Source organism: Solanum lycopersicum, chromosome 2 (genome assembly GCF_036512215.1).
Source record: "Solanum lycopersicum chromosome 2, SLM_r2.1".
Lineage (NCBI taxonomy): Eukaryota > Viridiplantae > Streptophyta > Magnoliopsida > Solanales > Solanaceae > Solanum > Solanum lycopersicum.
In genome coordinates, this window is record NC_090801.1 from 69,427,405 (window position 1) to 69,454,232 (window position 26,828).

Here is a 26,828-nt window from a genome sequence, read left to right on the forward strand (position 1 = left end):
AAATCCACATAAAATGCAGAAATGTCTTGCAGAATATTTTGAGTTTTTCTTTTCACGTAACACTTGATATGAATCTTATAGCCCAGTATGTAGGAGTACTAATTTCATATAAGCATAACTTATAGCCCAGTATGTAGGAGTGGTATTAGAATACGAGGACTAATCGGGAAATATATAGGAGAACAGAGATCTTTTCCGCAGCATAGTTTTTAGTACAATCTCTGCATCTCTATGTTAAATCAAATCGAAAATTTATCTATTAAGGATGAAGAATTTTAAATTGATAATCTTCCGAGTCTTATATTTAGTGAGACGACGAATCTCTATGAGTTAATAAAAGTCACCAATTAAATGAGACCGATCTTTTTTTTTTCCTCAGATACAATGTTGAAAGACGACCTAATGGAAAAAGCTCAAGTCTTCCAATTACACTGGGGGTGAGGGTCAATGATTATAATTGACTAAGCAGATGCTTTTGGCAATATGTTCCAAAGATGAAGAAAACTTTTATCATTAATAATGCACGAAAAATTGCATGTTTAGACATGCAGATACACGTTTATGGGATAGAGATGAACAAGTAACTGAGTTCTGCGCAACATTAAACTATATATTTGTCACATGATGGGTCAATGGAATCGACAGGCAAGGAAACCGAAGTTATTTCACTTCATATTTGCCTTGAAAGACTTTGAAAAAGGCAGCAAGAAGAAAAAATGTGAACAGAACCTTGGCATAAAAATAGTACTACTACTACGTTTCTGTGTTACTCTGCTGTAGCTTCTTCATGACTGTTCCCCTCGCTTCCTGTCTGTGGCAATGTTCCCAGATCAGTACGAGCCTCTGTCTCTTCTCGAGGAATCGCAGAATCTGTCGACTCCACTTGCTTTTGCTGGCTATCATCAGGTTTGCTATTTGAGGTGGAAGAATCAGTTAATTTGGGGTCTGTCTCATCATTGTCATTTGAGGGATTTATTTTGTTCCCAGAGCCTGTATCAGAATTAGTATCTGCTTTTTGGTTTACCTCATTTTGATCGTTCCCACCTCCTGTTGACTTCTCAGTTGCACCAGCTGTTACAGAGTTGCCATTTTGGTCAACTGTAACAGAGCCTTTTGAACTTGTTACTGATTCTTCATTTCCCGAGGAATTCGAATCGTTTTTCTCAGACTGCTGCTCATTTGGATCGTTCTGTGTGCCATCTCCAACAGAAACAGCTTCCTTAATTGAGTTCTCATTTTGTGTGGTATGAGAGGCAGAACTGTCATTTTCCTGCTGCTGTTTGTTGGCATCATTGGTTCCTTGTGCAAGATTGGAGTCCTCGCCGGAGTTGTTCTCATTTTGTGTAGTATGAGCGACAGAACTTTCATTTTCCTGCTGCTGTTTGTTGGCTTCATTGGTTCCTTCTGTAAGATTGGAGTCTTCACCAGAGCTCTTCTCATTTTGTTTGGTGTCAGAAGAAGAACTGTCTTGTTCCTTCTGCTGCTTATTGGCTTCGTTGGTTCCTTCTGCAAGATTGGAGTCTTCACCAGAGTTCTTCTCATTTTGTTTGGTATCAGAAACAGAACTTTCCTGTTCCTGCTGCTGCTTATTGACATCATGGGTTTCTGCTGCGTGATTGGAGTCATTACTAGAGTTGTTCTCATTTCCTTGCTGTTGTTCATTAGCTTTGTTGGTTCCTGTTGCATGATCTGAGTTATCACTAGAGTTGTTCTCATTTTGTATGGTATGAGATGCTGAGTTCTCATTTTCTTGCTGATGTTCATTGGCTTCATTTGTTCCTGCTTGATTGGAGTTATCATTACTGTTGATTTCATTTTGAGTGGCTTCAGAGGCAGAATTGTCAGTTTCTGTCTGCTGGCTAGCGGCTTCATTGTTTCCTGCTGCAGCATTAGAACTGTCCTCAGTGTTGCTTTCATTAGTCACTTCTCCAACAGTATTTGTATCTGCAGAGCTATTTTGTTCAAGCATCTTATTTTCTCCAGCATCTGAATCCAACTTATTTTTCGTATCTTGCAACTCATCTTCTCCCTTCTTGGATTCCTCCTCATTATTCAAGGCTACATTACCATCTCCTTCTGTACCAGTCATGTTTTCAGAATCTGAAGTTTCTTTAACCACTGAACTCTCTTCCTTGCCACTTTCCACTGTTGAAGCCTCATTAGTTGTATCAACTTCATCATGAACCTTATCTTCTGATGAGCCAGATTCTTCAGTTTTGCCTTGGTTCTCCTCCTTCTCTTTGCTGGCTTCATCAATCTCTCTGCTGTCCCCCTCATTCTTCTCTTCTTTGCTCTCCTCATTCTCTTTTACTTTCCCTTCATTACTTTCTTCCAATTCCACCGACTTCTTGTCACTTACATTTTCAACTACTTCTTCACTTCTATTTATAGAGGTTTCTTCATTTCCACTCTCTTCACTTTGTGCCTTCTCTTCACTTTCACTGTCATTATTCTCTTTAACATCCTTGACTTCCTTTTCTAATCCCTGATCCTTAGTTTCTTCACCCTCAACGTCACTTTGCTTTACCTGATCTTTTTCACTATCTTCTTCTCTGGTTTCATTAGTTTCACTGTCGTCGGTATTTGAGTCCGTGGCTTCCTCAGTGCTCTCGCCTTTGCCATCTTCATTCTCGCCTTTGCCATCTTCAGTGTTCTCTTTGCTTTCTGCTTCAGCATTTTCTCCACTCACTTCTTTCTCCTCGATTTTTTCTGTCCCTGTATCCTCATCCACTGAAGCCCCTTTATGCTCACTATCCTCCGCTGATTTTTCTAGATCATGGTCATGCTCCTCCACTTTGGTATCATCATCAAAACGCTTAAGCTCATCTTCCTCCGTCACCTCCTTCAGCTTCTCATCATCAATATCCACTTCCTTCTTTTGAGGTAGGAGGTCCTTCCTTCCAAACCTTATAACATCATTGTCAGTTTGTACCTTCTCTGAGGCTCTTGTGTTTTGTTCAATAGATGCTTTCTTGCTACGTGAGTGCTGGACCTGGTAAAGCAGCCAGATACAAACACCAACAAGTACACATATCTGAAGAGCATGTTTCACCTTAAAACCTTTATTTCTCTGTTGGTTTCTACGCGGCGAGTACTTGAACATGATGATATTCTTATAAACCAAACACAGCTCTACAAAAAAGATCCAAGAAGAAGGTGCAATTTAGGGGCTTGTGCCAAAGAGAATCCCCAAAAAACACTAAGTTTAGCTTTACAGAATACTGACATATATATCATGAGAACAACACCAAATTGGTACATTTAAACAAAACAACAATACAGAGGCCATTGTTGACAATGTTAGACAATCAAATCGACTTAGTTAAACTAAAGATTGGTTACTTTCTGGATCTGAGTTACTACTACTTCCTTACTTTCATCCAGATCTAAACAGTGGTTGGAGGAGCTAACAAGATTCAACAACATATGCTGCAATAGGTTTGGCAGATGCCAATGAAAGAAAGTATTAATTCAAGAAATTGGTCATATCAGATACACATGTCTGAATATTATCTTTGAATCAACCAGCAAGTTCTCAATCATTTATTCAACTCAAGATAACCCCCAACATGAGACACAAATAGGGAATCATTTTAGCACAATTCATTGAACAGTCATTGTGTTACAGAATTTAAAATCAGGTTCTATTTTAACATAATGAAGGCGACCAAGCACATAAACTCTTAATGAAGAGCGGCAGGCAGTTGAAATTGCAACAATTAAAGCACATCCAGAAATACAAACACATTGTTTCCAAAAGATCTACATTTGTCAATATGCGAAGAACAGTAATGATAATCTATCCTAACCAACAAGTCATCACAACCTAAATTTGAAATCTTTCCACAAAACTAAAAGAAAAAAAGACATACCTGATACACTAATAGAAGAGAGTCTCTGAGTCTGGATGCAAGATCCCAATGGTAATGAAGCAAAAAGTTGGTAACTTTATAGGCAAATTTGGTCAATTATTAGAATAGAAGAAAAGGTGCAATAATATAAGATCCTTAAACCGCAAACTTAGTAATAATATGCTTCTAATACTGGTACCCCATAAACAATATTGTGTGTAAAAAAGGCAAAGGGGAAAATGGTTTAAGAGTTTTATGGGTGACAAGTAGTTTTTGAAGAGGTTGAATCAAGAACTATCAAAAGAGGTGAAGATGTGACCTTTTTTTAGTTTCAGATCAAGATCCACTTTTTCTCAATTTATTTGAAAACCACACATAATTCCCCTCCTTTTTTTTTTTAATAATTTAAACAACTGTAGCGTTTACACTGGGGATCCTCATCTCCCAATTTCGCAAAACGATGTCGTTATTTGTAGTTAGGCTGTCGTTTTAGTGAATTAAATTTTAGTGTAAAGCGCAGAAGCTGCCACGTGTCACCGATTAAAAAATAAGGCGGTCTACGTCGGTGAACCGGTGACTCGGTGTTACTTTATTTTGTGATAAGAAAACAAACCGCTGAGTTAGGAATTACCGAGTTTTGAAATCATGTTTTCGAAGTTTCTAACGACAGCGTTGCGGCGCACGGTGCCTAAACCCTGCCATGGCACACGCCGTCTCCGCCTTTTCTCCACAGCGGCAGCGGCGGTTGGAGAACCGTATGAAGAGGATACTACGGGTATTACTATGAAAGGTGTAAAAATATCCGGCAGACCTCTATACCTAGATATGCAGGCAACTTCTCCGATGGATCCTAGGGTTCTTGACGCTATGCTTCCTTATCATATCTCCCGTTACGGAAATCCTCATTCCCGAACTCACTATTACGGGTGGGAATCAGATCAGGCAGTTGAGGCGGCCCGAGCCCAAGTCGCGACCCTAGTTAAAGCTTCTCCAAAGGAGATAATTTTCACCTCAGGTGCTACTGAGTCCAATAACATCTCCGTCAAGGGAGTTCTGCACTTCTATAAAGATAAGAAGCGACATGTTATTACTACTCAAACGGAGCACAAATGCGTTCTGGATTCTTGCCGTCACTTACAGCAAGAGGGCTTCGATGTAACTTACCTTCCCGTTGAGTCTGATGGACTTGTTGACCTGGAGAAGCTTCGGGCTGCAATAAGGCCTGATACGGGCTTGGTATCAGTTATGATGGTGAACAATGAAATAGGTGTTATTCAGCCTATGGAGGAAATTGGGAAAATTTGCAAGGAATTTAATGTTCCTTTTCATACTGATGCTGCACAAGCGTTGGGAAAGGTTCCAATTGATGTGGAGAAGATGAACATAAGTTTGATGTCGTTAAGTGGGCATAAAATTTATGGGCCAAAAGGTGTTGGCGCTTTGTATATGAGGCGTAGGCCAAGAATTAGGGTTGAGCCCCAGATGAATGGGGGTGGACAAGAAAGAGGGATTAGGAGTGGGACAGTACCTACTCCGCTAGTGGTAGGGTTTGGGGCAGCTTGTGAACTTGCAATGAAGGAAATGGAATATGACGAGCAGAGGATTAAAGCTTTGCAGGAGAGGTTGCTGAATGGTATAAGGTCTAAGATTGATGGGGTTGTTATAAATGGAAGTGTTGAAAGGCGATATGCTGGGAATTTGAACTTATCCTTTGCATATGTGGAAGGTGAGAGCTTGTTGATGGGTCTGAAGGAGGTTGCAGTGTCGAGTGGAAGTGCGTGTACCAGTGCAAGTTTGGAGCCCTCCTACGTGTTGAGGGCGTTGGGTGTTGAAGAAGATATGGCCCATACGTCGATTCGATATGGAATTGGGAGGTTTAGTACTGAGCAAGAAATTGATCGTGCTGTAGATCTTACAGTCAAGCAGGTTGAGAAATTAAGGGAAATGAGCCCACTCTATGAAATGGTTAAAGAGGGAATTGATATAAAGAGTATACAGTGGGCACAACATTAGATTCGTTGTTACACAGCATTTGGAATGAAGTTGATCGTCCAGGTTCTTGTTCAGAATATTTATTACATGTTCTTGAGCTTCAAGGCTACTTTTATGAGTTAAGTTTCTGCAATAAGATGTACTGTCGTCGACTGTAAGTTGACGCTGTGATTGTGTATGATAAAACCGATGAGTTGCTTTAGTGACAGGATATAGCATCTTTTTGGTAAAAATGATGGGTGTTGCTGCCCTTGGATTTTTGTTTCTAATATTCTGCTTTTGACCATTGAAATGCTTATATGATCTTGACCCAATTGTGTTTGCATGATTATGTTAGGAAAGTTTGTGGTGTTTTCTGATTATGTTGGGAAATAATTTTGGGTGTATTTACTGCATTCAATGATCTGCACTCGCTACTTCTACTATACACGTCAGTATATGAAAAGATTGGACGATTGCCTGTGACATATCTAGGACATTTATCATCTTGTCGTGGTTTGAACTGTACAGGGTAATTTGCTTTGAGGAAAAATATCAAGGGTACGCAGAATGAAATTCGCTTGTACTCTTTGCTTATGTATCCTTGCAGAATATGGGGGGCACCTTGCTTCATGTGTCCCTCATTTCTGTTTGCTTGATGCCATCTTTGTCTAAGGTCCTTTCTTTCTAGTTGTTTAAGGTGTTTTCAACTGAATGCTGTGAATCAGTGCTATCTGGTTATATGACAAAATTAATCTGTAGGTTGCACATTTGAAGATTCCAAGATCTTATTCATGGCGATGAACACCTTGATTATGGTGTTAACGCTTGCCTTAATGTATTGAGTTATATGATCATTTCTGGGAGTCATGGAGAGACTGAGATTGATGGTGTCATGGTCTATTTCACTACCTTCTCCCCCTTCCATTTTAATTTTGTTTACCAAAAAAATGTACAGTTAAATTTGTATGAGGTCATAGACACGCGTGTTAGTTTAACTCGTTAGCTTTGGTTATTAGCGTGATGATAATTAGTAAAAATGATATAATGATAACAAAGCAAATAAAAAGGTAGTCGCAAGAAGCTTTTGAACTTTGATGATGTGGGTGAGCACTGAATCTGGCATTGTTAGCTTCAATTCTGAGAACGACTTAGTTAATCATCAATGCTATAAGACAAGGACTTAGTAAGTAAGGAAAGCTTGGAGCAGAAGAATATAAATGTTTTGCTGTTGTGTTTTGTGGGATCTGAATTTCATACGACATACAAGTGTGTGGAAGATCCTATTTATAGATCACAATGATTATGCATAAGGCAATAAAAAGGCTCCATCCGAACCCTAGCTTACTATGACCAATGGACGATGTCTTGGAAATGCGTTAGTGGTGTCAATTAATATTCCTCTGTCGTGCTCAATCAATTCGTATCCGTCCTTTTTGTCCTTTTGGCTACGTTATTGGGTCTCGAGTCCTCTATTCATAGGATCATGTGCTTTTGGTTTGTTCCTGTGATAACCACTCGCATGGCACCCGTCACTTCTCTGATTTCACCTTACTACTTTGGGCCTTTTTGCTAGCATCACGTGTTCTCCGCTCATACTGCCATGTACACTGGCTAATTTTACCCAAATACAAATACACCATAGTCGGCAGCGGAGAAAAATAAAAAACAAACAAAGAACTTTTAAGTAAATGACATCTTCATCTGAATGAGAGTGATGAGGGAATATGAACCTGCTGCAGGGTTGTAGAGTCTAGACAGTTGAAGTAATGTCATTCTTATTTTGCACTTTGATTTCTGTTATTTCTAGTTGCTTCTTTGAGGAATGATATCTTTGCCTTGTATTTCTCAATGAAATCATCCCTGTGACGGCTTGTAGTATCTTTCTTGTACTGAGGCTTGTTGACTATGAAAATCCATAACCCCAATTGCTACAGGAATGCCGTTTAGTTGGCCTATGCCTGTTTGAACGAACGGTAGACGTAGTTTGGGCTGCTAGGGGAAAGTTTGTACTTCAGTGATTCACAGTTTTTTATATAGTGGTAGCTGCATAGTATTGGTGTTATTACTGGTCAAAATTGCGTAGTGTATTGTGTTTATGGTGCTGATTTTATTGATAGCATGCAAGGGGAAACACACTTCGGAGATGTTTGCTGGGGTTCTGTTGCTGGATTAGAATTGGCTTTTAGATTAGTAGTATGTAAGGTACAACCAAATGAGCCTGAATCCTAAATTCTATTGGTAGTTTGTTGCTTCAAGCAAGGGACTTTTTCATCCTGTATCGAGCTTTTACAGGGCATTTTTATGCTGTAAATTCAGAATAGCTAGATCCTGGTTTCTAGTGCTATTCTATTATAGTTGTTAGTAAAGCTGAAACTTTAGCAAGCCATGCATGTTGAAAGCATCCACTTGTGGGATTACACAGGTATGATTTTGTGCTTTGTGACAACACTTCCTTAGATCCTAATGACTATTGATGTGTGATTCTTTTGTTATACTGTTTTCCAACATGGCGTCAACAGTGTGCCTGACTGACTCTGTTAATGAAGTCCAAATCGGTTGGGTAGACTAGTGATTTGTAACATGTCATGCTTTCAAATACTCTGATTATTTTAGGAAGTGTTCTTTTTGTTGAAATGCTTTCCGAAAATAAAGTGTACTTGGAAGCGGTTGAATGTGTTTAGTTTATCTCTTTGAGGCTCCTTCAGCAAGAAGAAATAAAAATGATAGATCAAGCAGAAATGTCTCGTGTTAAAACCAAATTCCCTCAAATATGTTACTCCACTGGTCATTTTGCTTTTTCATAGATCCTGTTTTATCCTTTGGACCTCAAGATACTACTTCGTTACTTCTATATGTGAATTTTTGTGTGGGTTTGCATGCTTAGCTGGAAATCGAATGAAATTCAAAGGTATGTGGCGTAGGACAATGCTTGATAAGTTGGCATCACTTCTACATTCGGATTTCGGATTTGCATTCTTCGAAAAACTAAATTAATTTGTGTATGCCTACAAGCTGGGATTCGACAAAAGGTTGCTCTCTATGCATCCTTTCCTGGAGTTCATTGATAAGCGGTATAGATGTTATGAATTGATTGATCATTGCATTGGCATCACAAAAATTAAAGAAAAGCGTATAGAACAAAAAGGGCTTCGGGAATGACATTCTTATCAAATATGGGTGGCAGCTTTTTATGGGTTTAAAAAGTTGGAAACAAACAGAAAAATGGAAGAGAATATCATGCTCATTCTTGATTACCTCGGATGGATATGTGACATATATTAAATTTCTGTCTCTACATATGAATTGGTTTCTTGATATTTACCATTTCATGTCAATTAGGCTGGAACCTATTGAGTTAAGTCATTCGGGTAATTGAACTACCTCTGATTTTGATTGGTGAATTCGTGTCAAATTATACAACAAGACGGTTGTGGAAGCCCCCCCAGAAAAAAGATTTAGTAACAGTCCGATCAAAATATGTTCAAGTTAGACTAATTGGTAGAGTCTAATATCATGGAAATGTCTTTGAACATGTAGAAACTTCGAACTCTTCAGTGGGGAACTTGAGATAATCAACTAATACATTTGTTTTACAGTTGAAACTTAGTACCACGCAAGTAATGTAAGGCTCTTGCAAGAAATTTGTAAGCATACTTAGTTTGTAAAAGAGTGCAGGACGAGAAAATATACGGTGTAATTTTAGGCCGAAGTATTTAATTGTACCCTTTTCTCTCGCAATTAACTTCACTGCAGAGGGTTCTGGCTGGGACAGTTGTGAGAAGAAAAGGTTTTATTTGTGTAAACGGACATTGAGGTGTGCAGGTGCAACAATGAATGTTTGGAGTACAGAATCAAACTAAATTATTGGTCAGAGATATAAAACTCTTTTTTTTTTTGTTCGAAAAGATAGTATTGAAAAAATTGTGGTATGAAAAAAGAAAATATTTTAGGTGATCGTCAAATAACAACAAATTTCAGATAAATTGTGCTCCTCATGGGGATAAATGTTCCGATAAAACGACAGAACCCTGTTTCTACCTGTGACCAGAATGTGAAATTTAAACAAAGGGAGATTAATAAATCCGTCCGTACACATTAATTATTGCTACTACTAGAAGGGAAAGTGATACGAGGAAAATGATTACATCCTTAATGGCAACACAAATTATTGGTGTGAATATTTAACATGGTGTATATTGGATAAATGTTAGTTATTATGTGTTCGAATTTTGCGCACCCTTTATAACAATTGAAAAGAAAATTTGCACTCTTCATCAAATTTCTAGTTTCTGAATAATGATTCATTCTTGGGTAAGTAAGTAACTAAGCATGAATGTCAGAGTAAGAACTTCATTCTTGCTTGTTTTAAAAAAAGGTTACCTAATATCGGATTGGACTTATAATGACGCTGTTTATTCGGATATTTTTTTTAAAAAAATATTGTTATAAAGAGATTTGAACGTATATTAGAATCCGAACTCTTTTTTTTTTCTCTTAGCTTTGGGTTTTGTCTAGATGACAAAGCTGCAAACACTGTGTATGGAAGAATTCAACGTTTGACATGTGCTAGCTTGCCTAAGGTTCCCGAATACGGACACTGTAACCAAATTACTCGTATAGATAACTGCTTCTTTTCCCCAAGAAAAAACCTTTTGAGTATATGATTTCTTCCAATTCACATAAAGTAACATCGATATATCGAGTCAGAAGACAAGTAGAAAACTGATACACTAATTAATTCTCTTTCTTTTTTCATTTCACAACTTAAAACACTTGCGTATAAAGATGATGAAAACATTATCTATTTTAGCTGTTTAAAAATTGTAAATGTTAGTCAGAATGGTTGCATCCAGAATCCACATTAATATTCCAATAAATGTAAAAAAATATGGCCATATCATACGATACTATCAGCTTTTCAGTAGTAGCAGTAAACAGTTTTAACCAAATCTTTCACCTGCCTACTCTTAGTTCTACTGCCTGATTTGTTAACAGGGTAAGGTCAATTATTACATATGCCCTTTTAGTAATCTCTACGGATTTATACATTTACTTTACTGCCAATTTGTACTTCACTTTTACACGCTCAAGAGATTCTTTCTCTTCTCTAAGGAACCTTCATACTTACCAGATACATTACTAATACTACATTTATTGCTGATTAACGTTAGACCTGCCTTAAATTTTACTTTTTGGGTAGAAGATATCCCCAACAGACAATTATTTGTAGTAGACTCTAGTTTTTTAACCAAATGGTCCATTAAAATTAAGGTCGTTCCAATTTCATAGTCCGTTAGGCCAAACCAGGCTTATCTGAAGCACTTTTAAAAGTTTAATTGTTGCTCGTAAGTATTTTTTAAAATTATTGGTCAAACATAACTGCTTCTTATCCGAAGTACAACTCTAATCAAAATAAATTGATTTTAGAAGCTTAGTCAAATGTAGAAGTCTACATTTATATTATGGAATTGATGAGATAACACAGAAAAACATACTGTAGAAGTCTGCACAAGAGAATTAATTATCACAGAGAAAAAAATTATGGCAAGAAAGAAGTCGTTGATCATGATTGTTATTTTACTTGGACACGGAAAAACATAATACACTTACGTTAGTTGTGTAAAACTTGAAAGGTTTGTACGCATTTAAGGTAGTAATAAAATAGACTTGGGCCCAAATTAAAGGGGATTATTTTGGGGTTAAAAACTCAACTTTCAAACTAAACAAGAAAGTAGCAATGATTCATGTACAAGGTAACTGTACTTATAGTTTGCGTTGTTGCTTAAGGATTGAAGATGAGATTCCCACATTTGCATTTCCAGCTCATTGGCTTGTAGTTTGAGTTGTCATTGTCCCTTGCATAGGCAATGTTGTTGTACGCTTTCTTGTTGTTGATGGTATGATTCTTATTTCCATTTGTAATTTGTGGATTCGTCGGAACCTGAATGGCTTCACAGTGACCGCAAGTACCGCATCTTTTTTCACATCTAGGTGGCCTAGACCCAATTTGTGATGTTAACATTGCTCTCTTTTCACTCTCTATCTACGTACAACCCAAGACAAATAAATTATTATCAAACACTCTTGTAATCAGATTGAAAGAAAAATTTACCTCATTATCCCCGTGACGGTTGGTATGAAGCAATTTTCTTCCTGCAAAATGAAAAACGAATTGGAATTATACTTTGTTCGTGCCAACAAACCATTCGAAATAACCTGTGCTAGAAAACAGAGTACCTTCAGCGTGGAATGTGAAGTGGGATAAGCTTGAAATGGTAAGAATGAGAAGTGAAATAGTAAGAGAGGGAATTGTTTGGTTGCAGCCCATTTCAAAATTAAAAAGTAATGATTGACTTGAAAGTGAATGTATCTCTACTTATAGGAGAGATAAGAAGAAAGTGAAAGGAGATGAGTAGTTAATCAGATGTCGCCTTCTTTCTGTAATTAGGAGTGTGATGGAACGACAGAAAGAGAGGATGAGTATTGCAGAGGACTAGCTAGCCTTCAAGACAAGAGCCTCAACAACTCCCCTCGTGCCATGAGCCACACCTTTCGGCACGGATGAACAAACACCACTATTTATTCTCAACAATTCTTTATATACAAGCTCCAACGAATAAAAAATACTTTGAATTATTTAAGTTATGCTCAAATTATTTTTTATTAAACATTTAAAATAATATGTATTGTATAAATTTTAAAAACAAATTATTTGTTTGTAAAAATATCCTTATGAATTCATAAAAACTGAAGGTATATCTTTTAAATCCCCCCATTCAATAATCAAATCCCGGAGAAAATTATATTGAAAGTCGTCACGTCACCTCGAATGTATCCTGCAGAGCATGATTCGAATTTAATCGAGTTGAAAAGAATATATCTTTATAATTTATTCCGCGATAAGTTATACCAACTTACTGTACATATACAAAATCTACGAAAATTTTACTTAATTCATCCAACTCCAAAGCCCCTCTTGGCTCCGCCCTTGTTTAGAAGTTAAATATCAGTAACAGTTTAAACTAATTAGCATGGGTTTGTAAAATAAAAAAGATATTTATAAGTAATTTTGGGATGGGCATTTTAATTATAAAAAAGCTAACTTGGAAAGCTTTTAAATAAAAAAACACATTATTTTTTGAAGGCATAATATATATATTGGATCTTAAATTTGGATTCAAATTTTAACTTTGACTTTCAATTTTTATAATGCACAAATAGACACTTTAACTATCCAACTTTTAAATAAATAAATACGTGAGTTCTATATGGCACAATACACGTAGGAAAAAGAATGACATATAATATGTGTGTCTATTTGTTCAATTTCATACAAGTTTAAGTGTCTACTTGTGCACACTCAAAGTTGAAGCGCATAAATGTAATTCGAAGCAAAATTAAAAGGCATAAATATGATTCGAAGCTAAATTAAAAAATATATTTATGTATTGTGACTTTTTTGAATATCACAGGGAGGAGATAACATAATATAATGTAAAAATTAATTATTTTTGTTATAGATGTATTTTGAGAAAAATCCAAAAAGCATAAAGCAAAGGAAGATAGGATAGTGTGAAGTAAAAAAGAACAAGAAGAATCCACTAAAAAGGCCAAAAATACACTATCAGACACCTGAATATAGCTGTTACAATTATGGGGTTTTCGCTTTCAGAATTTTCTTAAGCAGTGTGAGTATGCAATGTTTTGCCCATAGTAGGACGTTTCTTCTTCTGTTCTGCTTCCTTTCACCCCAACCACACACTCCATTTTCCTCTTGTTAGAGTTGTGCAGATATACTAAATACTGTATTAGTTATTTCAATCAAGAATAGAATAGAGTAATAAATTAATTCTCTCATATTTTAGAGTCCGTTTGAATGAACTTAAAAAAGTAGTTTTTGAAAAGTATTTATTGAAAGTGTTGGAACTTATTTTTTTAAATAAGTAATTATGTGTTTGGATAAAAGTGTTGAAGTTAAAAAAAAAATTGTTAATGTATTTGCCAAATAAGTGTTGGTAAACATTTTTTCTAATAAAAATATTTGAAATACCCTTAAAATTTGTTAACATGATAAAAGTTGATAAATCTAAAATTTTTATACTTAAAAAATGAAACAAATTTAATTTATATTTTACGTCCATAAGTAATGATATTTTTCTATAGTTCACATATTTCTTTATTATTACAAATTATTTATAAATAATAATTATAATAATAATATATAACAATAATTATCATTATAATAAATAATAATAATAATAATATAATAATATGAAAATAATTATAATAATACAAATTATTTATAAATAATAATTATAATAATAATATATAACAATAATTATCATTATAATAAATAATAATAATAATAATAATAATAAAATATAATAATAATAAAGAATAAAAATAAAATAATTAAGGGTAAAAAGGAAATATACACGGTAAATATAAAATGACTTTTAAATAAGAAAACACTCATCACCTAACTTTTAGCTTTTGACTTAAAATAAGTCATTTTAACTTAAAATAAATTACTTTTATATTTGTCAAACACGCTAATAAATTAAAAACTGACTTTTAAATCAATTTGACAAGCTTTAAAAGCTCATCCAAACGGTCTGTTAATAAGTTTCCTGATATTCTAAAGCACTAACAAAAAACATAGGATTTTATATAAATTTTAATACATTTAAATCAACTCCTAATTAGGCGCACATAATATATCTCTTGTTAACATGACTTTTTCTTTACATTTTTACTTTTTCGTTCATTCACGTGGAACTGTGAACAATAGATATGCAGTATAAGAATGGAGAGTAATCAACCATTTTTGGTTTACCGAAAGCCCGAATAAACTTAAATTTACCAAATTTGTACAGGTAAGTCGATTGAAGGTAAAAAAGCTTTATAACATAAGCGACTTTGTACTTTCTTATATTATTACTAAAAATGGAGTATTGCTAGACTTTAGGTCGTAGGTATATTTTAGCTCACCATTTGATTAATTACTACTACAAAATATGCCCACAAAGTTAAATTGTCAAACACCAAACTCCTTGAATCGATCTATCGCTTTCCCAGATAGATCAAATTTCTGTGCTACAGAAGGTTAGGTTCATTCATATCCAACCTAGAGGGCCCAAATGCCCAGTATAGTTTTCAGTCAATGAATTATTAATTAGAAAATTTCGATAAAATGTCTATTAAATCAAAAAAAATTACCCAAGGTAACTTTATTATAAATGATTATTCAGCACTTTTCAACGGCAAGCCAGTGCAAGGCGTTGCTTTCCTTTTCTCTTCATTTATCAAGACTGTTTGCTCCTTATATTCTACCACGTAAATATATAAATTATTTTCATCACCAAATTTTGTCAACTACAACCTTCTCTTTACCTTATTTTATCTTTGCTTCAATTATCTCAATTGTTTTCATCACCAATTATTAGCCATTAATGGTTGTTTCCTTCTCTTTCTTTTCTAATAATATTCTCGTCGTCGTTGAGCAGATAAACTATTGCAATGTATAAATAATATACATATACACATAATTATATACTATTTATACAACATTTATGGTTGCTTTTGTTGTAATATTTGGGGGAACTTTCACAAATAGCCATTGTAATAAACTTTATTATGCTTCATAGCTATAGTTTTGCATATTTTGTGGATTGTAGCTATAATTTAAGCTGTCTGGTTTGTATAATTCATGGATTTTTATAATTTACAGGTATATTTCACAAGTATATTTGTATAGTTCAGTTACTTTCGTACAAACTTGAAATAATGAAGTTATACCAATACAAACATATGAAGTGTAAAATTACAACATTATACAAAAGTTACATAAATTATATCATACAAATTTCGAATTATACAAAACTAAAAAGCTGAACCGCAGAAATATAACTAAAAGTGGGTTGTAAACTGTAACTAAGACAAACTACAACTATATTAAGTAATTAATTAATATATATTTGCTTATACACATAATTTCTCCTAATTTTTCTTTGTAATATGTATAGTTATGTGGAAGCCCGGGGAGAAACCTTCTTTTTTAGATTTCTCTACATATGTAGACCAAACAAATTCACACGTCTTATGTCCGAAAAGCCCATCTGCAGTTACCCAAAAAGAAAGGAAAAATTACATCATTAATACATTTTTGAAAATAATTACTGATTTTAAAGATATTTTTTGTTTATTATCATTTATAGCAATACTGAGATAAATCTGTAATATGTATTAAAAGTGAATTATGTATGCAATATATTTGAATTATAATTGCTTTTGAAATATCTTATGTTTGTTTGGTAAAATATTGTCACATTGTATTATAAATGTATCAAAATGTGTGATAAATGCATTATCCATCAATAAAACTTGTATTATATGTGAATATAAATTGTTCTTTGTAATATGTATTAAGCTTGTATTATAAATAAATTAAAAGTGATTACGTGAAGAAAAATGTTATTGCTATAAATAGTAAATATTTTTTATTATAGTATATTTATGTAAGTTTCCCAAAAGAAAAGAAGCCAATCTGATCTTTTCTCTTTTATTTGCTTTCTTACTCTACTCGTTATATGGCCCAACCTATAATGTGTATGAAAATTGTATTTCTTAGAAAGTACATTGGCAAAGAAATGAATCAATTACCCCCACCAACTAACACCTAATTCAAGAGGAGAACATTTTAAAAAGGATATGGACTTGATCGTTTTGTTAATGGGCCATATATTCCTTTGGTTGAAACTAGAGACCAAATAGAAGAATGTATACGACAATATACATAAAGAAGCAAAGGCTTTCCGGCCCATAGGCCCACTCATTTGCCCACAAATATTAGAGTTTGTCTTGGATCATTTCATAAGATTTTGAAGCCTAAAAGTAGAAATGCCATGAACTGTACTAATTATGAGGAATCTTGTGGATACATTCAATCGTATACCAATGCTCATGAAATCACAATGATTAATTCGAATTTATTGGGTATAGTTTGAAATGTGTGTTGTCAAAATTTGGAGGCATTGTAACCACAGAGACGTTTAGTTGTACAAATTTAGGTTAAATTTAGTGGCAATAATGGAGGGAGCTGCAAATTGCAAGGCCCAGAAGGCAGACACAACTGCAGAAGACCTTCAATGAAGTGAGCCTACTCAATATCCATACACTGTTGGAGATTTTTTTTATTAGAGTAAATGAGTCCATTGCATATTACACGTAAATGATGTTGACAAGGTATCAATTACTTTACCAATAATATCATTTATTTTGACATTTCATACTTAGCTTTCAATTCCCATTGTGCTATCATCTTTAATTTCTTAATTTTCTAAATTGATACCTACTTATTTGGCCTATGTGGTAGAATGATACAGCAGGGAAAAGATTGAGTTACAAATTTATATCATATTAGTTTTCAGAATTATAGTTTAAACTCGATCTCCAAGCAATAACTTTATTAAATAAAACCTTTTAGACTCGATCTTCAAAAAATAACTTTGTTATAGTGAAATAAATCCTTTCTAATAAGCAGTAGTAGGGTAAGTGAACATTAAAACCTGTCTAAAAGCCTAGAGACAACTTAATCTCTAGAGATTTGTTGGGTCAGCCCTACAATCAAGAAAAAAGAAGTGAGAGGGATTGTTATTCGTGACTTGTCCATTTAAAGGATGTAAATTTATCAATAGTCAAAAAAGTTATAAAGATAAATAATGTTATTGTGGTAAAAAAAATTAAATTAGATTAGCTCAATAAGTTACGCATAAAGTAAATGTCCTGAAAATTTATATCACATCCAAAAATAGGATATCAGTACCTTCAGTTGTCATTTGCCGATTGTAACACTGATTAAGAAAATGGTATCGTTGTTAGGGCACAAAATTTTAACAAAAACATGATTGGTTTTTGATATCTAATTAATAATAATGCCACGTGGAACTCTGTGTTTGGTCATTGAAAAAATAATTCCCTAAGAGTTTTCCAGCTCTACAGTTCAATTCGATAAATTCCAGTGATCAATCAAAGAAATAAATTCAGGATAGTACTAAAATAATTGGTGATCCTATAACTGTGTGTCAATATCACTTTCACATTGGCTTATTTGTGTGTAGTAAATTCATATGTGGTCTACACACAATTGCAGTCCATTTAAAAGCCAGATAAGCGCTTTAATGTGGGCCATGTTTTACTGATCTGCCGTCAAGTTTCGTGGACACCCAATGACGGCAACTGCACTAATTAATCTCCAAAAATGACTCTCATGGTTTTATACTCGAAAATATTACTTGATAAAAATCATTTTTAAACTTTATTTTGTTTTTTTCTAAAAAAAAATAATAATTAGGGGTCAGGAAAGTAAAAAAAATATATTCAACTAACTAAACTATTAAGTTTTCCTTCATATTCGTTGATAGATTTGAAATGTAAAAATATATATATGAAGATGGGTTGATTCATATTTTTTTGGGTGATCATTTCGATTGAATTATCATTCCACGATATAATTTCATTACAAGAAGATTTAATAAAAAACCTATGGCTCCTCCATTGGGCTTCACCTCATTTTTTTGTGGCGCCTCACATAAACACAAACATACCCTTGTATGTTTGGTACAATGTAAAATGCTTGTCACGGGAGTGTCTTGCTTTTGGAAATCATTTTAAATTATCATTTTTTCAATGTTTGCTTGAGTATCAAATAAGATGATGTTTGGTAATTGTACAAAGTGAGCAATAATTCATCAAGATAATGATTTGGTGATATTTATAAGTATCGAAAGGTAGCCAAATTTTAAATCCTGAAGTAGCTAATTATTAAGAAATAAACATGTGAACAGGAAAATGATTTTCATTCTTAAGTGGAGATATTATTTTTACTATCTATATATAAAATAATTTATATAATTCAATAGTATACATTTAATTAATTGCGCGAGACTTTTTTTTTTTTAGAAAAATGATATGCGCTAAACCACCCGGTAAATAGAAAAAGCAGCAACCAAACAATAAATCCAACAATTCCACATCTTGACTTGAGTGTTTTTAGGTAAAAGTCGTCCAAGTTTGATTCCAAGTTAGACAATATCATTTTCATTTTATATTAAGGATATTATTTGATTGTTTTAGCTTAATAATTGATATTTGAATCTTCTCCATTTCAAATTATTGCTTATATTGTTTATGTTTCAAATGCCCAATTCTAAATATGTGAAGGTGTTGAATTATACATTAATTATAAAATTAAAACTAGATCTCCTCCATATAAATAATATTGAAAAAATTCTGACTTCAGACTTGGATATGTCATTTTTTTAATCACTATCATATCAAACACACCTTTTTAGAAGTCTTTAAAATGAGTAATAATGTACAATTTGGCATCCATACATAGGGTACACCTAGCTAGATGTTATTTATGTCACCTAAATTTGAATGTTGTAATAATAAAAGTAGTTATTTGATGACTAAAGACTAACCTTAATAAAAGTAATGGAGACACCATTCAAAGAGAGATCGTTGTCTTCGATCGATGAAGATTACAATCAATACGGTTGACGTTGGAAAAAATAAAGAAAAAAAATATTTGAAAGTTAAAATTATGCTTGAATACAAATTTCCTCCTCTTTAAAAAAGGTTGATTTATTTATTTAGTATATGCAAATAAATTCTTTGTTGTTATATTTGCAAATAATGAAATTGATACCGGGTACATCCAATTAGGCTTTGAAAAAGTCAAAAGTCATTTATATAAAGTAATTAGAAGACCGTAGATTAGATAGGACCTCTGGTTTAGTAGCTACTAATTGCAATAAACATGAAAGTAAAAATATGGTGATATGACAGAAGAAGGGAAAGAATTATTCTGGATTAATTGTAGGGTTTGGCATAGAGAGAGGGTCCATTGACGGCTTGCTATTAGCTGTAAATTGTAATATGAAAAAATGAAAATGGAATTTCTTTCGTCGTTTTCTTTTATACTTACTCATATATAAACCTCACAAAATTCCACACACTAACACCACAACATCCAATTATATAATTAGAAAAAAAACAATGGCCACATTGACTTGCTCTTCCTTAAAAAATTCAGCTTTTGTTCTAATATTGGTATATGCCTTGACCTTTTCATTCTCACTAGTAAGTGCACGACCCGCCACTTTTTTACAGGATTTTAAAATCGCTTGGTCCGACTCTCACATCAAACAACTCGATGGCGGCAGGGGAATTCAACTTATTCTCGATCAAAACTCAGGTATTATCCTTTTTAAAACTTTGAGTCAAAATTTCAATTTTTAATATTTTTTAACATCATCTGCCTCTGTATGTGTCATGCTCATGCATGATTCATGATAATAATGATTGTTACTTTGCTTTAAGGATGTGGATTTGCTTCGAGAAGCAAATACCTGTTTGGACGTGTTAGCATGAAGATCAAGCTCGTTCCAGGTGACTCTGCAGGAACTGTTACCGCCTTTTACGTAAGTATAAATGCAGTAGTTATTCATTAATTTGACGTTAGACATGATATTTATTGACATTCTTTTTTTTCAGATGAATTCGGACACAGATAACGTAAGAGACGAACTTGACTTCGAATTCTTGGGAAACCGGACAGGGCAGCCGTACACTGTTCAAACGAATGTTTATGTCCACGGAAAAGGTGACAAGGAACAAAGGGTTAACCTTTGGTTCGATCCATCCGCTGATTTTCACACATACACCATTTTTTGGAACCATCATCAAGCCGTGTAAGTACATGTATATATATTGTTTAAGACTACGAAATTAAAATAACATTTTTGTACATTATTTCATAACCATGATTTGTTTATTTTTTTTTTAAAAAAAAAAATCGATTTTGTAGAGTATAACATGTAAGTTACTGTTTTCACTAGGTTCGGTTCAATTGATTAATGTCCATCCTTAGAAAATTACATGTAATTAATCAAATTGACTAAATATTTTTGTAGTAGTACGTACTTATGTAAAACTAATTAATTTTTTTTGTAAATTTGAAGGTTCTCAGTGGATGGAATACCCATTAGAGTGTACAAGAACAACGAAGCAAAAGGAATCCCATTCCCCAAATTTCAACCCATGGGTGTCTACTCAACATTGTGGGAAGCTGACGACTGGGCTACAAGAGGTGGCTTAGAGAAAATAAATTGGAGCAAATCCCCATTTTACGCATACTACAAGGATTTTGACATTGAAGGATGTGCAATGCCAGGACCAGCAAATTGTGCCTCCAACCCAAGTAATTGGTGGGAAGGACCTTCTTATCAACAACTGAGCCCAGTACAAGCAAGGCAATATCGTTGGGTTCGAATGAATCACATGATCTATGATTATTGCACAGACAAATCGAGAAACCCCGTTCCCCCACCAGAATGTAGGGCCGGAATTTGAAACTTCTCCTTAATTGTGTATACATGGGGGGGGGGGGGGGGGGGATGAAATTTGTGCCCATTGATATGGACAGTCACGTTCATGTCTTATCAATGCTTGCTCCGTTGTTATATGTACTAAGATTATAGAAAGAGTGGCCTAAAGTCAAATGTCGTTTTATTGCTGTAATATATTGTTGTCTGTATATGTAAATTGTACGTACACTCTACGAGAGCCAATAATGTTTCTTCCTGTTTGATTGAGATATTAGTAATGTCATGTTTATTCTTCTTTTGTCTAAATGATATTCAACCTCAAGAGTAAAGTAAATCAAGTGATCGATTCGTCATTCGTACGTACCTTGCTCTTCTTGTTACTCTTGGCTATTCTATTGAAATTCCAGTATTCCCTGTATATAGTGTCGGTAGTACATATATATATATATGAATTGTTAGATGGTCAAATCTGTCTAGCACTCTACTAGCGAGGCATATCCGTTTGTTTATTTTTATCTCTATTAACACACGTGAAGCTTTTGTCAGCCTAAAGTTAATATTATATACTCTCTCCGTCTGGTATTATTTGTTACGATTTTTATTTTTAGAGTCGAACTATAAAAACTTTGATTAATATTTTAAGATTTATTTTTTCATTATATTAATATGCAAAAAATTATAATTTATAGTACTTTTTATATAGTTTTAGAATATCTAATATTTTTGTTTAAAATATAAAATTAATGTGATCTAATTTACCTTTGAAAATTAATCTAATTGACTTTTAATAAACATAACATGACAAACAATTCCGGACGGAGGAAGTTTTATTAGACATTTGAGGTGATTGATTAAAGTGTATCAGACGATAGCATTATGAGGAAGAGCTAGCTCATATAACACGGACTGGAAAAGTTTATGAATTTGAAGGGCAAAGTTACTATTAATAGCTATCATCAATCAATTAAAATATTTTTGAAATACTGAAAATGATATAAAACTATTTTTCATCCACCTATTGGCTCTAAAATGTCTTTTAATCTACCTATTGACTTTAAAATACCATTCTCATCCACTTTTAATTCAAGATTGACTACTTATTTAATTGTTTTAAATTAAACTCTTTAAATATTTTTAAAAATACTTGACATTCAACTATTGATTATAATTTAATTTATAATATAATTTATAAACCAACCCACTATCCACTCATTACTAACTAAACCCCACCCAATTAATAATCCAATTATTATATCAAAATCGCAATAAACACTACTAAAACACGATGAAATTATAAATTCGTGAAATGACATCCAAAATTATTTGAGTCCGAATCGAAGCCACAATAAAATTTAGGTTGAACCGCTTATTTAGGAGGAGACTTCAATAGGATTTTCTTTAAAAAATAAATTAGAAATTTATGATTAAAGGTAAAGAATAATGCATCCTTTAATTCATACACTTTTTTTAAATATAATTTTATAAATATTTATGATTTGTTTTAAAACCTTTAATATATTATTTTGAAAAAATGTTACCTATGAAGTAACATCACATAATTGAGACGTAACAATAATTAAGATGAACATAGTTGGACTTTTAAGTTTATCGGTAATTTTTATTTAGACACTTGAATGAATGATATTTTCACCTCAAAATTTTAAAAACACTCAATTAACAGTAATTTTTTAGTTGTTGCATTAATAATGTGATGGGTTTATTAATTTGAAGGGGTTTAATTAGTAATGGGTGGATAGTGTATTGATTTATAAATTATACTAATAAGTTAAATTATAATAAATAGTTGAGCGTCACTTATTTAAAAGAATATTTTAAATAGTTCAAAAATATAAAACTGTTAAATAAGTGGTTAATTTTGAACGAAAAGGTGGATGACAAGGGAATTTTGGACCCAATAGATAAATGAGAATATATATTTTGGATCCAATAAGTAAATAAAGATACTTTTATACTATTTCAATACTTTAAGGATATTTAATTGATTATCCTTAAAAGTAGATTCGAATATATCATTAGTTCACTAATATAAACAATGTCAGAAGCTTAAAAGATCTAAAATTCAGTAAAAAATGGTCAGTTGAAAAATTAAACTTTCCCGCGGGTACAAATTACATATCCAGTAACTCTTTGACCGTATAGTCGTAATTTGGTCAGTTCCATATGTAAGCCGAAACTGTACTTTTTCTTATGGAGCACTCCTCCAATAATGCATCGCGACTATGGGCCTTTTATGTGAATTAATGATATGTAAATTATGCTTTTCTCATTGGTAATGTAAACCCAGATGAGTACCTCGATGGGGGGCCATGCTGACTGTGTTTATGTTCGCCATAAAAAGGCAATGGCCTATGGCAGAAATTGCGATTGGGACAGCATTAACTTTCCAACTCAGACTCTGATACTTCTATTTGTGTCGAATGGCTTTTTGTTTGTGGCTCCAAAGAGACACAAAACTGACTTGTGTTGTTTTGAGATATGTGTGGTCACTTTGTGTATCAGCATAAATGATATAGCACAGTTTTAAAAAAATATTGAAAGCTCATGTGTATGTAATTTGTATGAATTCTATTTTTTTTCATTTTTGAGATATGTTTGGTTAAATGAATATAAAAATGTGTGTAATTAAGTCCCTTATATAATTGTCTCAAAAATGTTGAAAAGTGAGTGAAACGTGTTTAATTCTGCGCAATTTTTTTAACCTGACTATGCGTATATATTGAAAATCTCCAAGAAGATACTGATTAACAAAATGTATCTAGGAGAAGTGGAAAGTTATATCCTCAACAAACTTTAGGTTCTCAACCGACTAATATATATATATATATATATATATATATTTATCACAATAACATTATTGCCTAATGAAGTTGTTAGTTGATAATTAAATGTCCTACTCTTAATACTTAACAGAGACCTCCTTCAAATTTAACACCGAACAACAAAGGCGGAGAAAAATAAAAATAAAAATATGAAAACGAAGGAAGTAAATTATGAGTGTTTAAGTGCGTACTTAATTTCATCACAAACCGTTGAATACTACTTTAACAAATCAGGACATTTAAGGTGTGTTTGGTAGGAAGGAAAATGTTTCTGGAAAACTATTAGATTTTTGATTTGTTTTTCATGTTTAGTTGGTGAGTAGAATATTTAGTTTTTCTTTTTATGAATAAAAATATTTTTGAGAAACATCTTTTACTTTTACTAGAGTAAACATAATTTTTGAAATTGAAAATATTTTTTAAAACAAACTTAATTTTTTTGGAGGGTCGAGGGTAGAGGTGATAAAATAAAAATTTGAAGTTGAAAATATTTTTAAAAAATAAACATAAATTTCTTTTGGGGGTAAAAATATAAAAAATTAAAATTAGAAATATCTATTAAAAATATCTTTTAATATTTTTTTCTGGCGGGTGTGTGTGTGTTGTAATTTGAAGTTGGAAGAGAGTTTTGTAAAATGTTTTCCTTAAGTTTTGAAGGGGAGTCATTTTCCTTAAATTTGAGAAATATGTTGATTTTCAAAAATATTTAACTCAATCAAACATAAGAAAGATTGAAAAATATTTTTCCAAAAATGTTTGCTTTTCCAACTGCAAAAAGTAGTAAAGCTAAAATATATGGATATATAGTAGATAGAAGTTGTAGAGGCTAAGATAATGTGATAAAACATGCATATACCTTGTGTTAATAGAACAAACTCATGATAGAATTAGAATCTCTATTTCTAACCTAGGATGTGATATGAAATACACTATTTAAGGTCGTAACCAAATTCAAACTAGGGTGACAAAATTAGCCAACTAAAACATAACTCGCAATTGAGATTTTGACTCATTGTTTAGCTTATCTTGATCAAGCTCACCTAGCTTTTGAACAGAGTTGGACAATCACCAATATCTATTGATTCAGCTCATTTAATTTCATCCTACTTCAGCTCAAACCGTTCATTTATCAGCTTTAGTCTATAATTATCCAAACACATAAACAAAAGTTTAGCTTATTAGAGGAGTAAGAGTCCTAAAGGAAAAAATATGAGTAGTTGTTAAATGATATTCATATGACAAGAAGTGAGGATAATCATCAAAAATCAAAACTAAGTTTGGCACGTACAGAGAGATAGGTACAATAATAGATGGTCCATGTTATGGATTGCAATTAACTGTCATGAAAGGTAACAATATAAACGTTTTTCTCCATAATTTGAAATCATCAGTCTCCATCATCTTCCTTTCTTTCATTTCCTTCTCATGTTACGCATATAAAATGTAGTATTAACGTACGTACACTATTAGCACACACCCACCACTTCAATCGTACTAAATTTATAGTAAAACTTTATATATGGCTATATTGGCTTGATCTTTTTTTCTGAAGAAATTTAGCTCTCGTATTAGTATTTGCTATATGGCTTGACCTTTTGATTCTCAGTAGTGAGTGCACGACCCATCATTTCCTTACACGACTTTAAAGTCACTTGGTCTAACTCTTGTTAAGAATGACAAAATTATACATCGTTGATTAATGAGATAATTGAATTTCTTATAAGGCTTGGATAATCCTCCTTCCTTTGAGCTCACGTCAAACAAATCTAGGTGTTAAAGATTAATTTTTTTATTTTTATTTTAGTTTTCCATTTATCAATACAAAAAATTGGGCCTAGTATCATGATGTCATGACTTAAGTAAATGTCTTCTTTATTTCCACTTTCTCGTGATATATCCTTGTGTTTAAACTGTGTGAATGAAATGTCATTGTCTTCTGATTTGCTTACGTGTTAGCATGAAGATAATTGCAGGAACCGTCACAGTCTCCCTTTTATGTAAGTGTAGTCTGTAGACTACTTAATTAATTACCACTAGCAAGATTTTATTTCCGGATATGAAAACAAGTAGAATAATTTATCATTTAACTAGCTACATAACAGATTATTTATACATATTTTTTGAATAAGTGAGTTTGAAAAACATTGTCATTGTTACTAACCCTATGTATTTATGTCCTTACCGTATGCATAAATGATTTGTGTTGATATGGACATAAAGTTCCGTTTTGTTGTGAATTTGAGATGTACTAGAAATCTAAGAGTAAGGGGTAGGCAAAAGTCAAATGTCATTTTATTGCTTCAATTGTCTGTATTTGCAGTAAACTGTACCAGAGTGAATATGGAATGCATTTATTTTTCTCTTGAACCTCAAATTAAGGCTTCTTGACATTGTTATCGTGCACGTACTCATTATTGCATGTATCTACTTTACTTTTGCCAACTGACCAACAAGAGACAATACAAACTAAGAAGAACGACGACAATTATGTTACTGCCTGCTAAATTATCTTGATATATCGATATGTTATAGTTTCATTAATTCATTTTTTAAAAATATGTAACCTTAAGGTGTGACGCATTCACTTTGTTCTTGATTAATGACTTTCATGTGTAAATAGTATTATGTATTAATTGTACCTAAATGCTTATTATCTGGTGATACAAGTCATAATTCCGCATGCTAATATACCTAGTAAACCAACCAAACAGCTTTCTCAGTATAGAAAATACTATATTACTCCATTTTTTTACAGAATTAATTAGTGGGTA

General features: G+C 32.9%; 4 protein-coding genes across 4 annotated transcripts; 2 read left to right on the forward strand and 2 right to left on the reverse strand.

Annotated features, from left to right (window-relative positions):
* Positions 1 to 486: 486 nt before the first annotated feature.
* Positions 487 to 4,184, reverse strand: LOC101247575 (uncharacterized). The gene is made up of 2 exons (XM_004231910.5): positions 3,873 to 4,184; positions 487 to 3,132 (listed from the first exon to the last, which is right to left on the reverse strand). The coding sequence occupies exon 2, from the start codon at positions 3,101 to 3,103 to the stop codon at positions 767 to 769; it is 2,337 nt and encodes a 778-aa protein (XP_004231958.1). The 5' UTR covers positions 3,104 to 3,132; positions 3,873 to 4,184; the 3' UTR covers positions 487 to 766.
* A 312-nt stretch (positions 4,185 to 4,496) lies between these two features.
* Positions 4,497 to 6,157, forward strand: LOC101247277 (cysteine desulfurase, mitochondrial). Its single transcript, XM_004231909.4, has one exon. The coding sequence runs from the start codon at positions 4,497 to 4,499 to the stop codon at positions 5,862 to 5,864; it is 1,368 nt and encodes a 455-aa protein (XP_004231957.1). The 3' UTR covers positions 5,865 to 6,157.
* Positions 6,158 to 11,364: 5,207 nt separating this feature from the next.
* On the reverse strand, positions 11,365 to 12,396 carry LOC101245916 (EPIDERMAL PATTERNING FACTOR-like protein 2). The gene is made up of 3 exons (XM_004233565.4): positions 12,063 to 12,396; positions 11,938 to 11,978; positions 11,365 to 11,868 (listed from the first exon to the last, which is right to left on the reverse strand). Exons 1-3 carry the CDS (start codon positions 12,151 to 12,153, stop codon positions 11,608 to 11,610), a joined length of 393 nt encoding a protein of 130 aa, XP_004233613.1. The 5' UTR covers positions 12,154 to 12,396; the 3' UTR covers positions 11,365 to 11,607.
* Positions 12,397 to 19,880: 7,484 nt separating this feature from the next.
* Positions 19,881 to 21,363, forward strand: XTH7 (xyloglucan endotransglucosylase-hydrolase XTH7). The gene is given in 4 exon segments (NM_001247546.2): positions 19,881 to 20,085; positions 20,211 to 20,311; positions 20,385 to 20,581; positions 20,852 to 21,363. Coding segments are annotated over 4 exon segments (888 nt in total). The 5' UTR covers positions 19,881 to 19,886; the 3' UTR covers positions 21,243 to 21,363.
* The last annotated feature ends 5,465 nt before the right edge of the window (positions 21,364 to 26,828 follow it).

What these genes read in the sequence shown, in the direction of transcription:
- LOC101247575 (XM_004231910.5), bottom strand. Translation starts at nt 3,103, where the DNA reads ATGTTCAAGTACTCGCCGCGTAGAAACCAACAGAGAAATAAAGGTTTT.
- LOC101247277 (XM_004231909.4), top strand. Translation starts at nt 4,497, where the DNA reads ATGTTTTCGAAGTTTCTAACGACAGCGTTGCGGCGCACGGTGCCTAAA.
- LOC101245916 (XM_004233565.4), bottom strand. Translation starts at nt 12,153, where the DNA reads ATGGGCTGCAACCAAACAATTCCCTCTCTTACTATTTCACTTCTCATT. An exon ending in CTTCACATTCCACGCTGAAG is followed by an intron (nt 11,979 to 12,062) that starts GTACTCTGTTTT and finishes TTCATTTTGCAG; the next exon opens with GAAGAAAATTGCTTCATACC. An exon ending in ACCGTCACGGGGATAATGAG is followed by an intron (nt 11,869 to 11,937) that starts GTAAATTTTTCT and finishes GGTTGTACGTAG; the next exon opens with ATAGAGAGTGAAAAGAGAGC.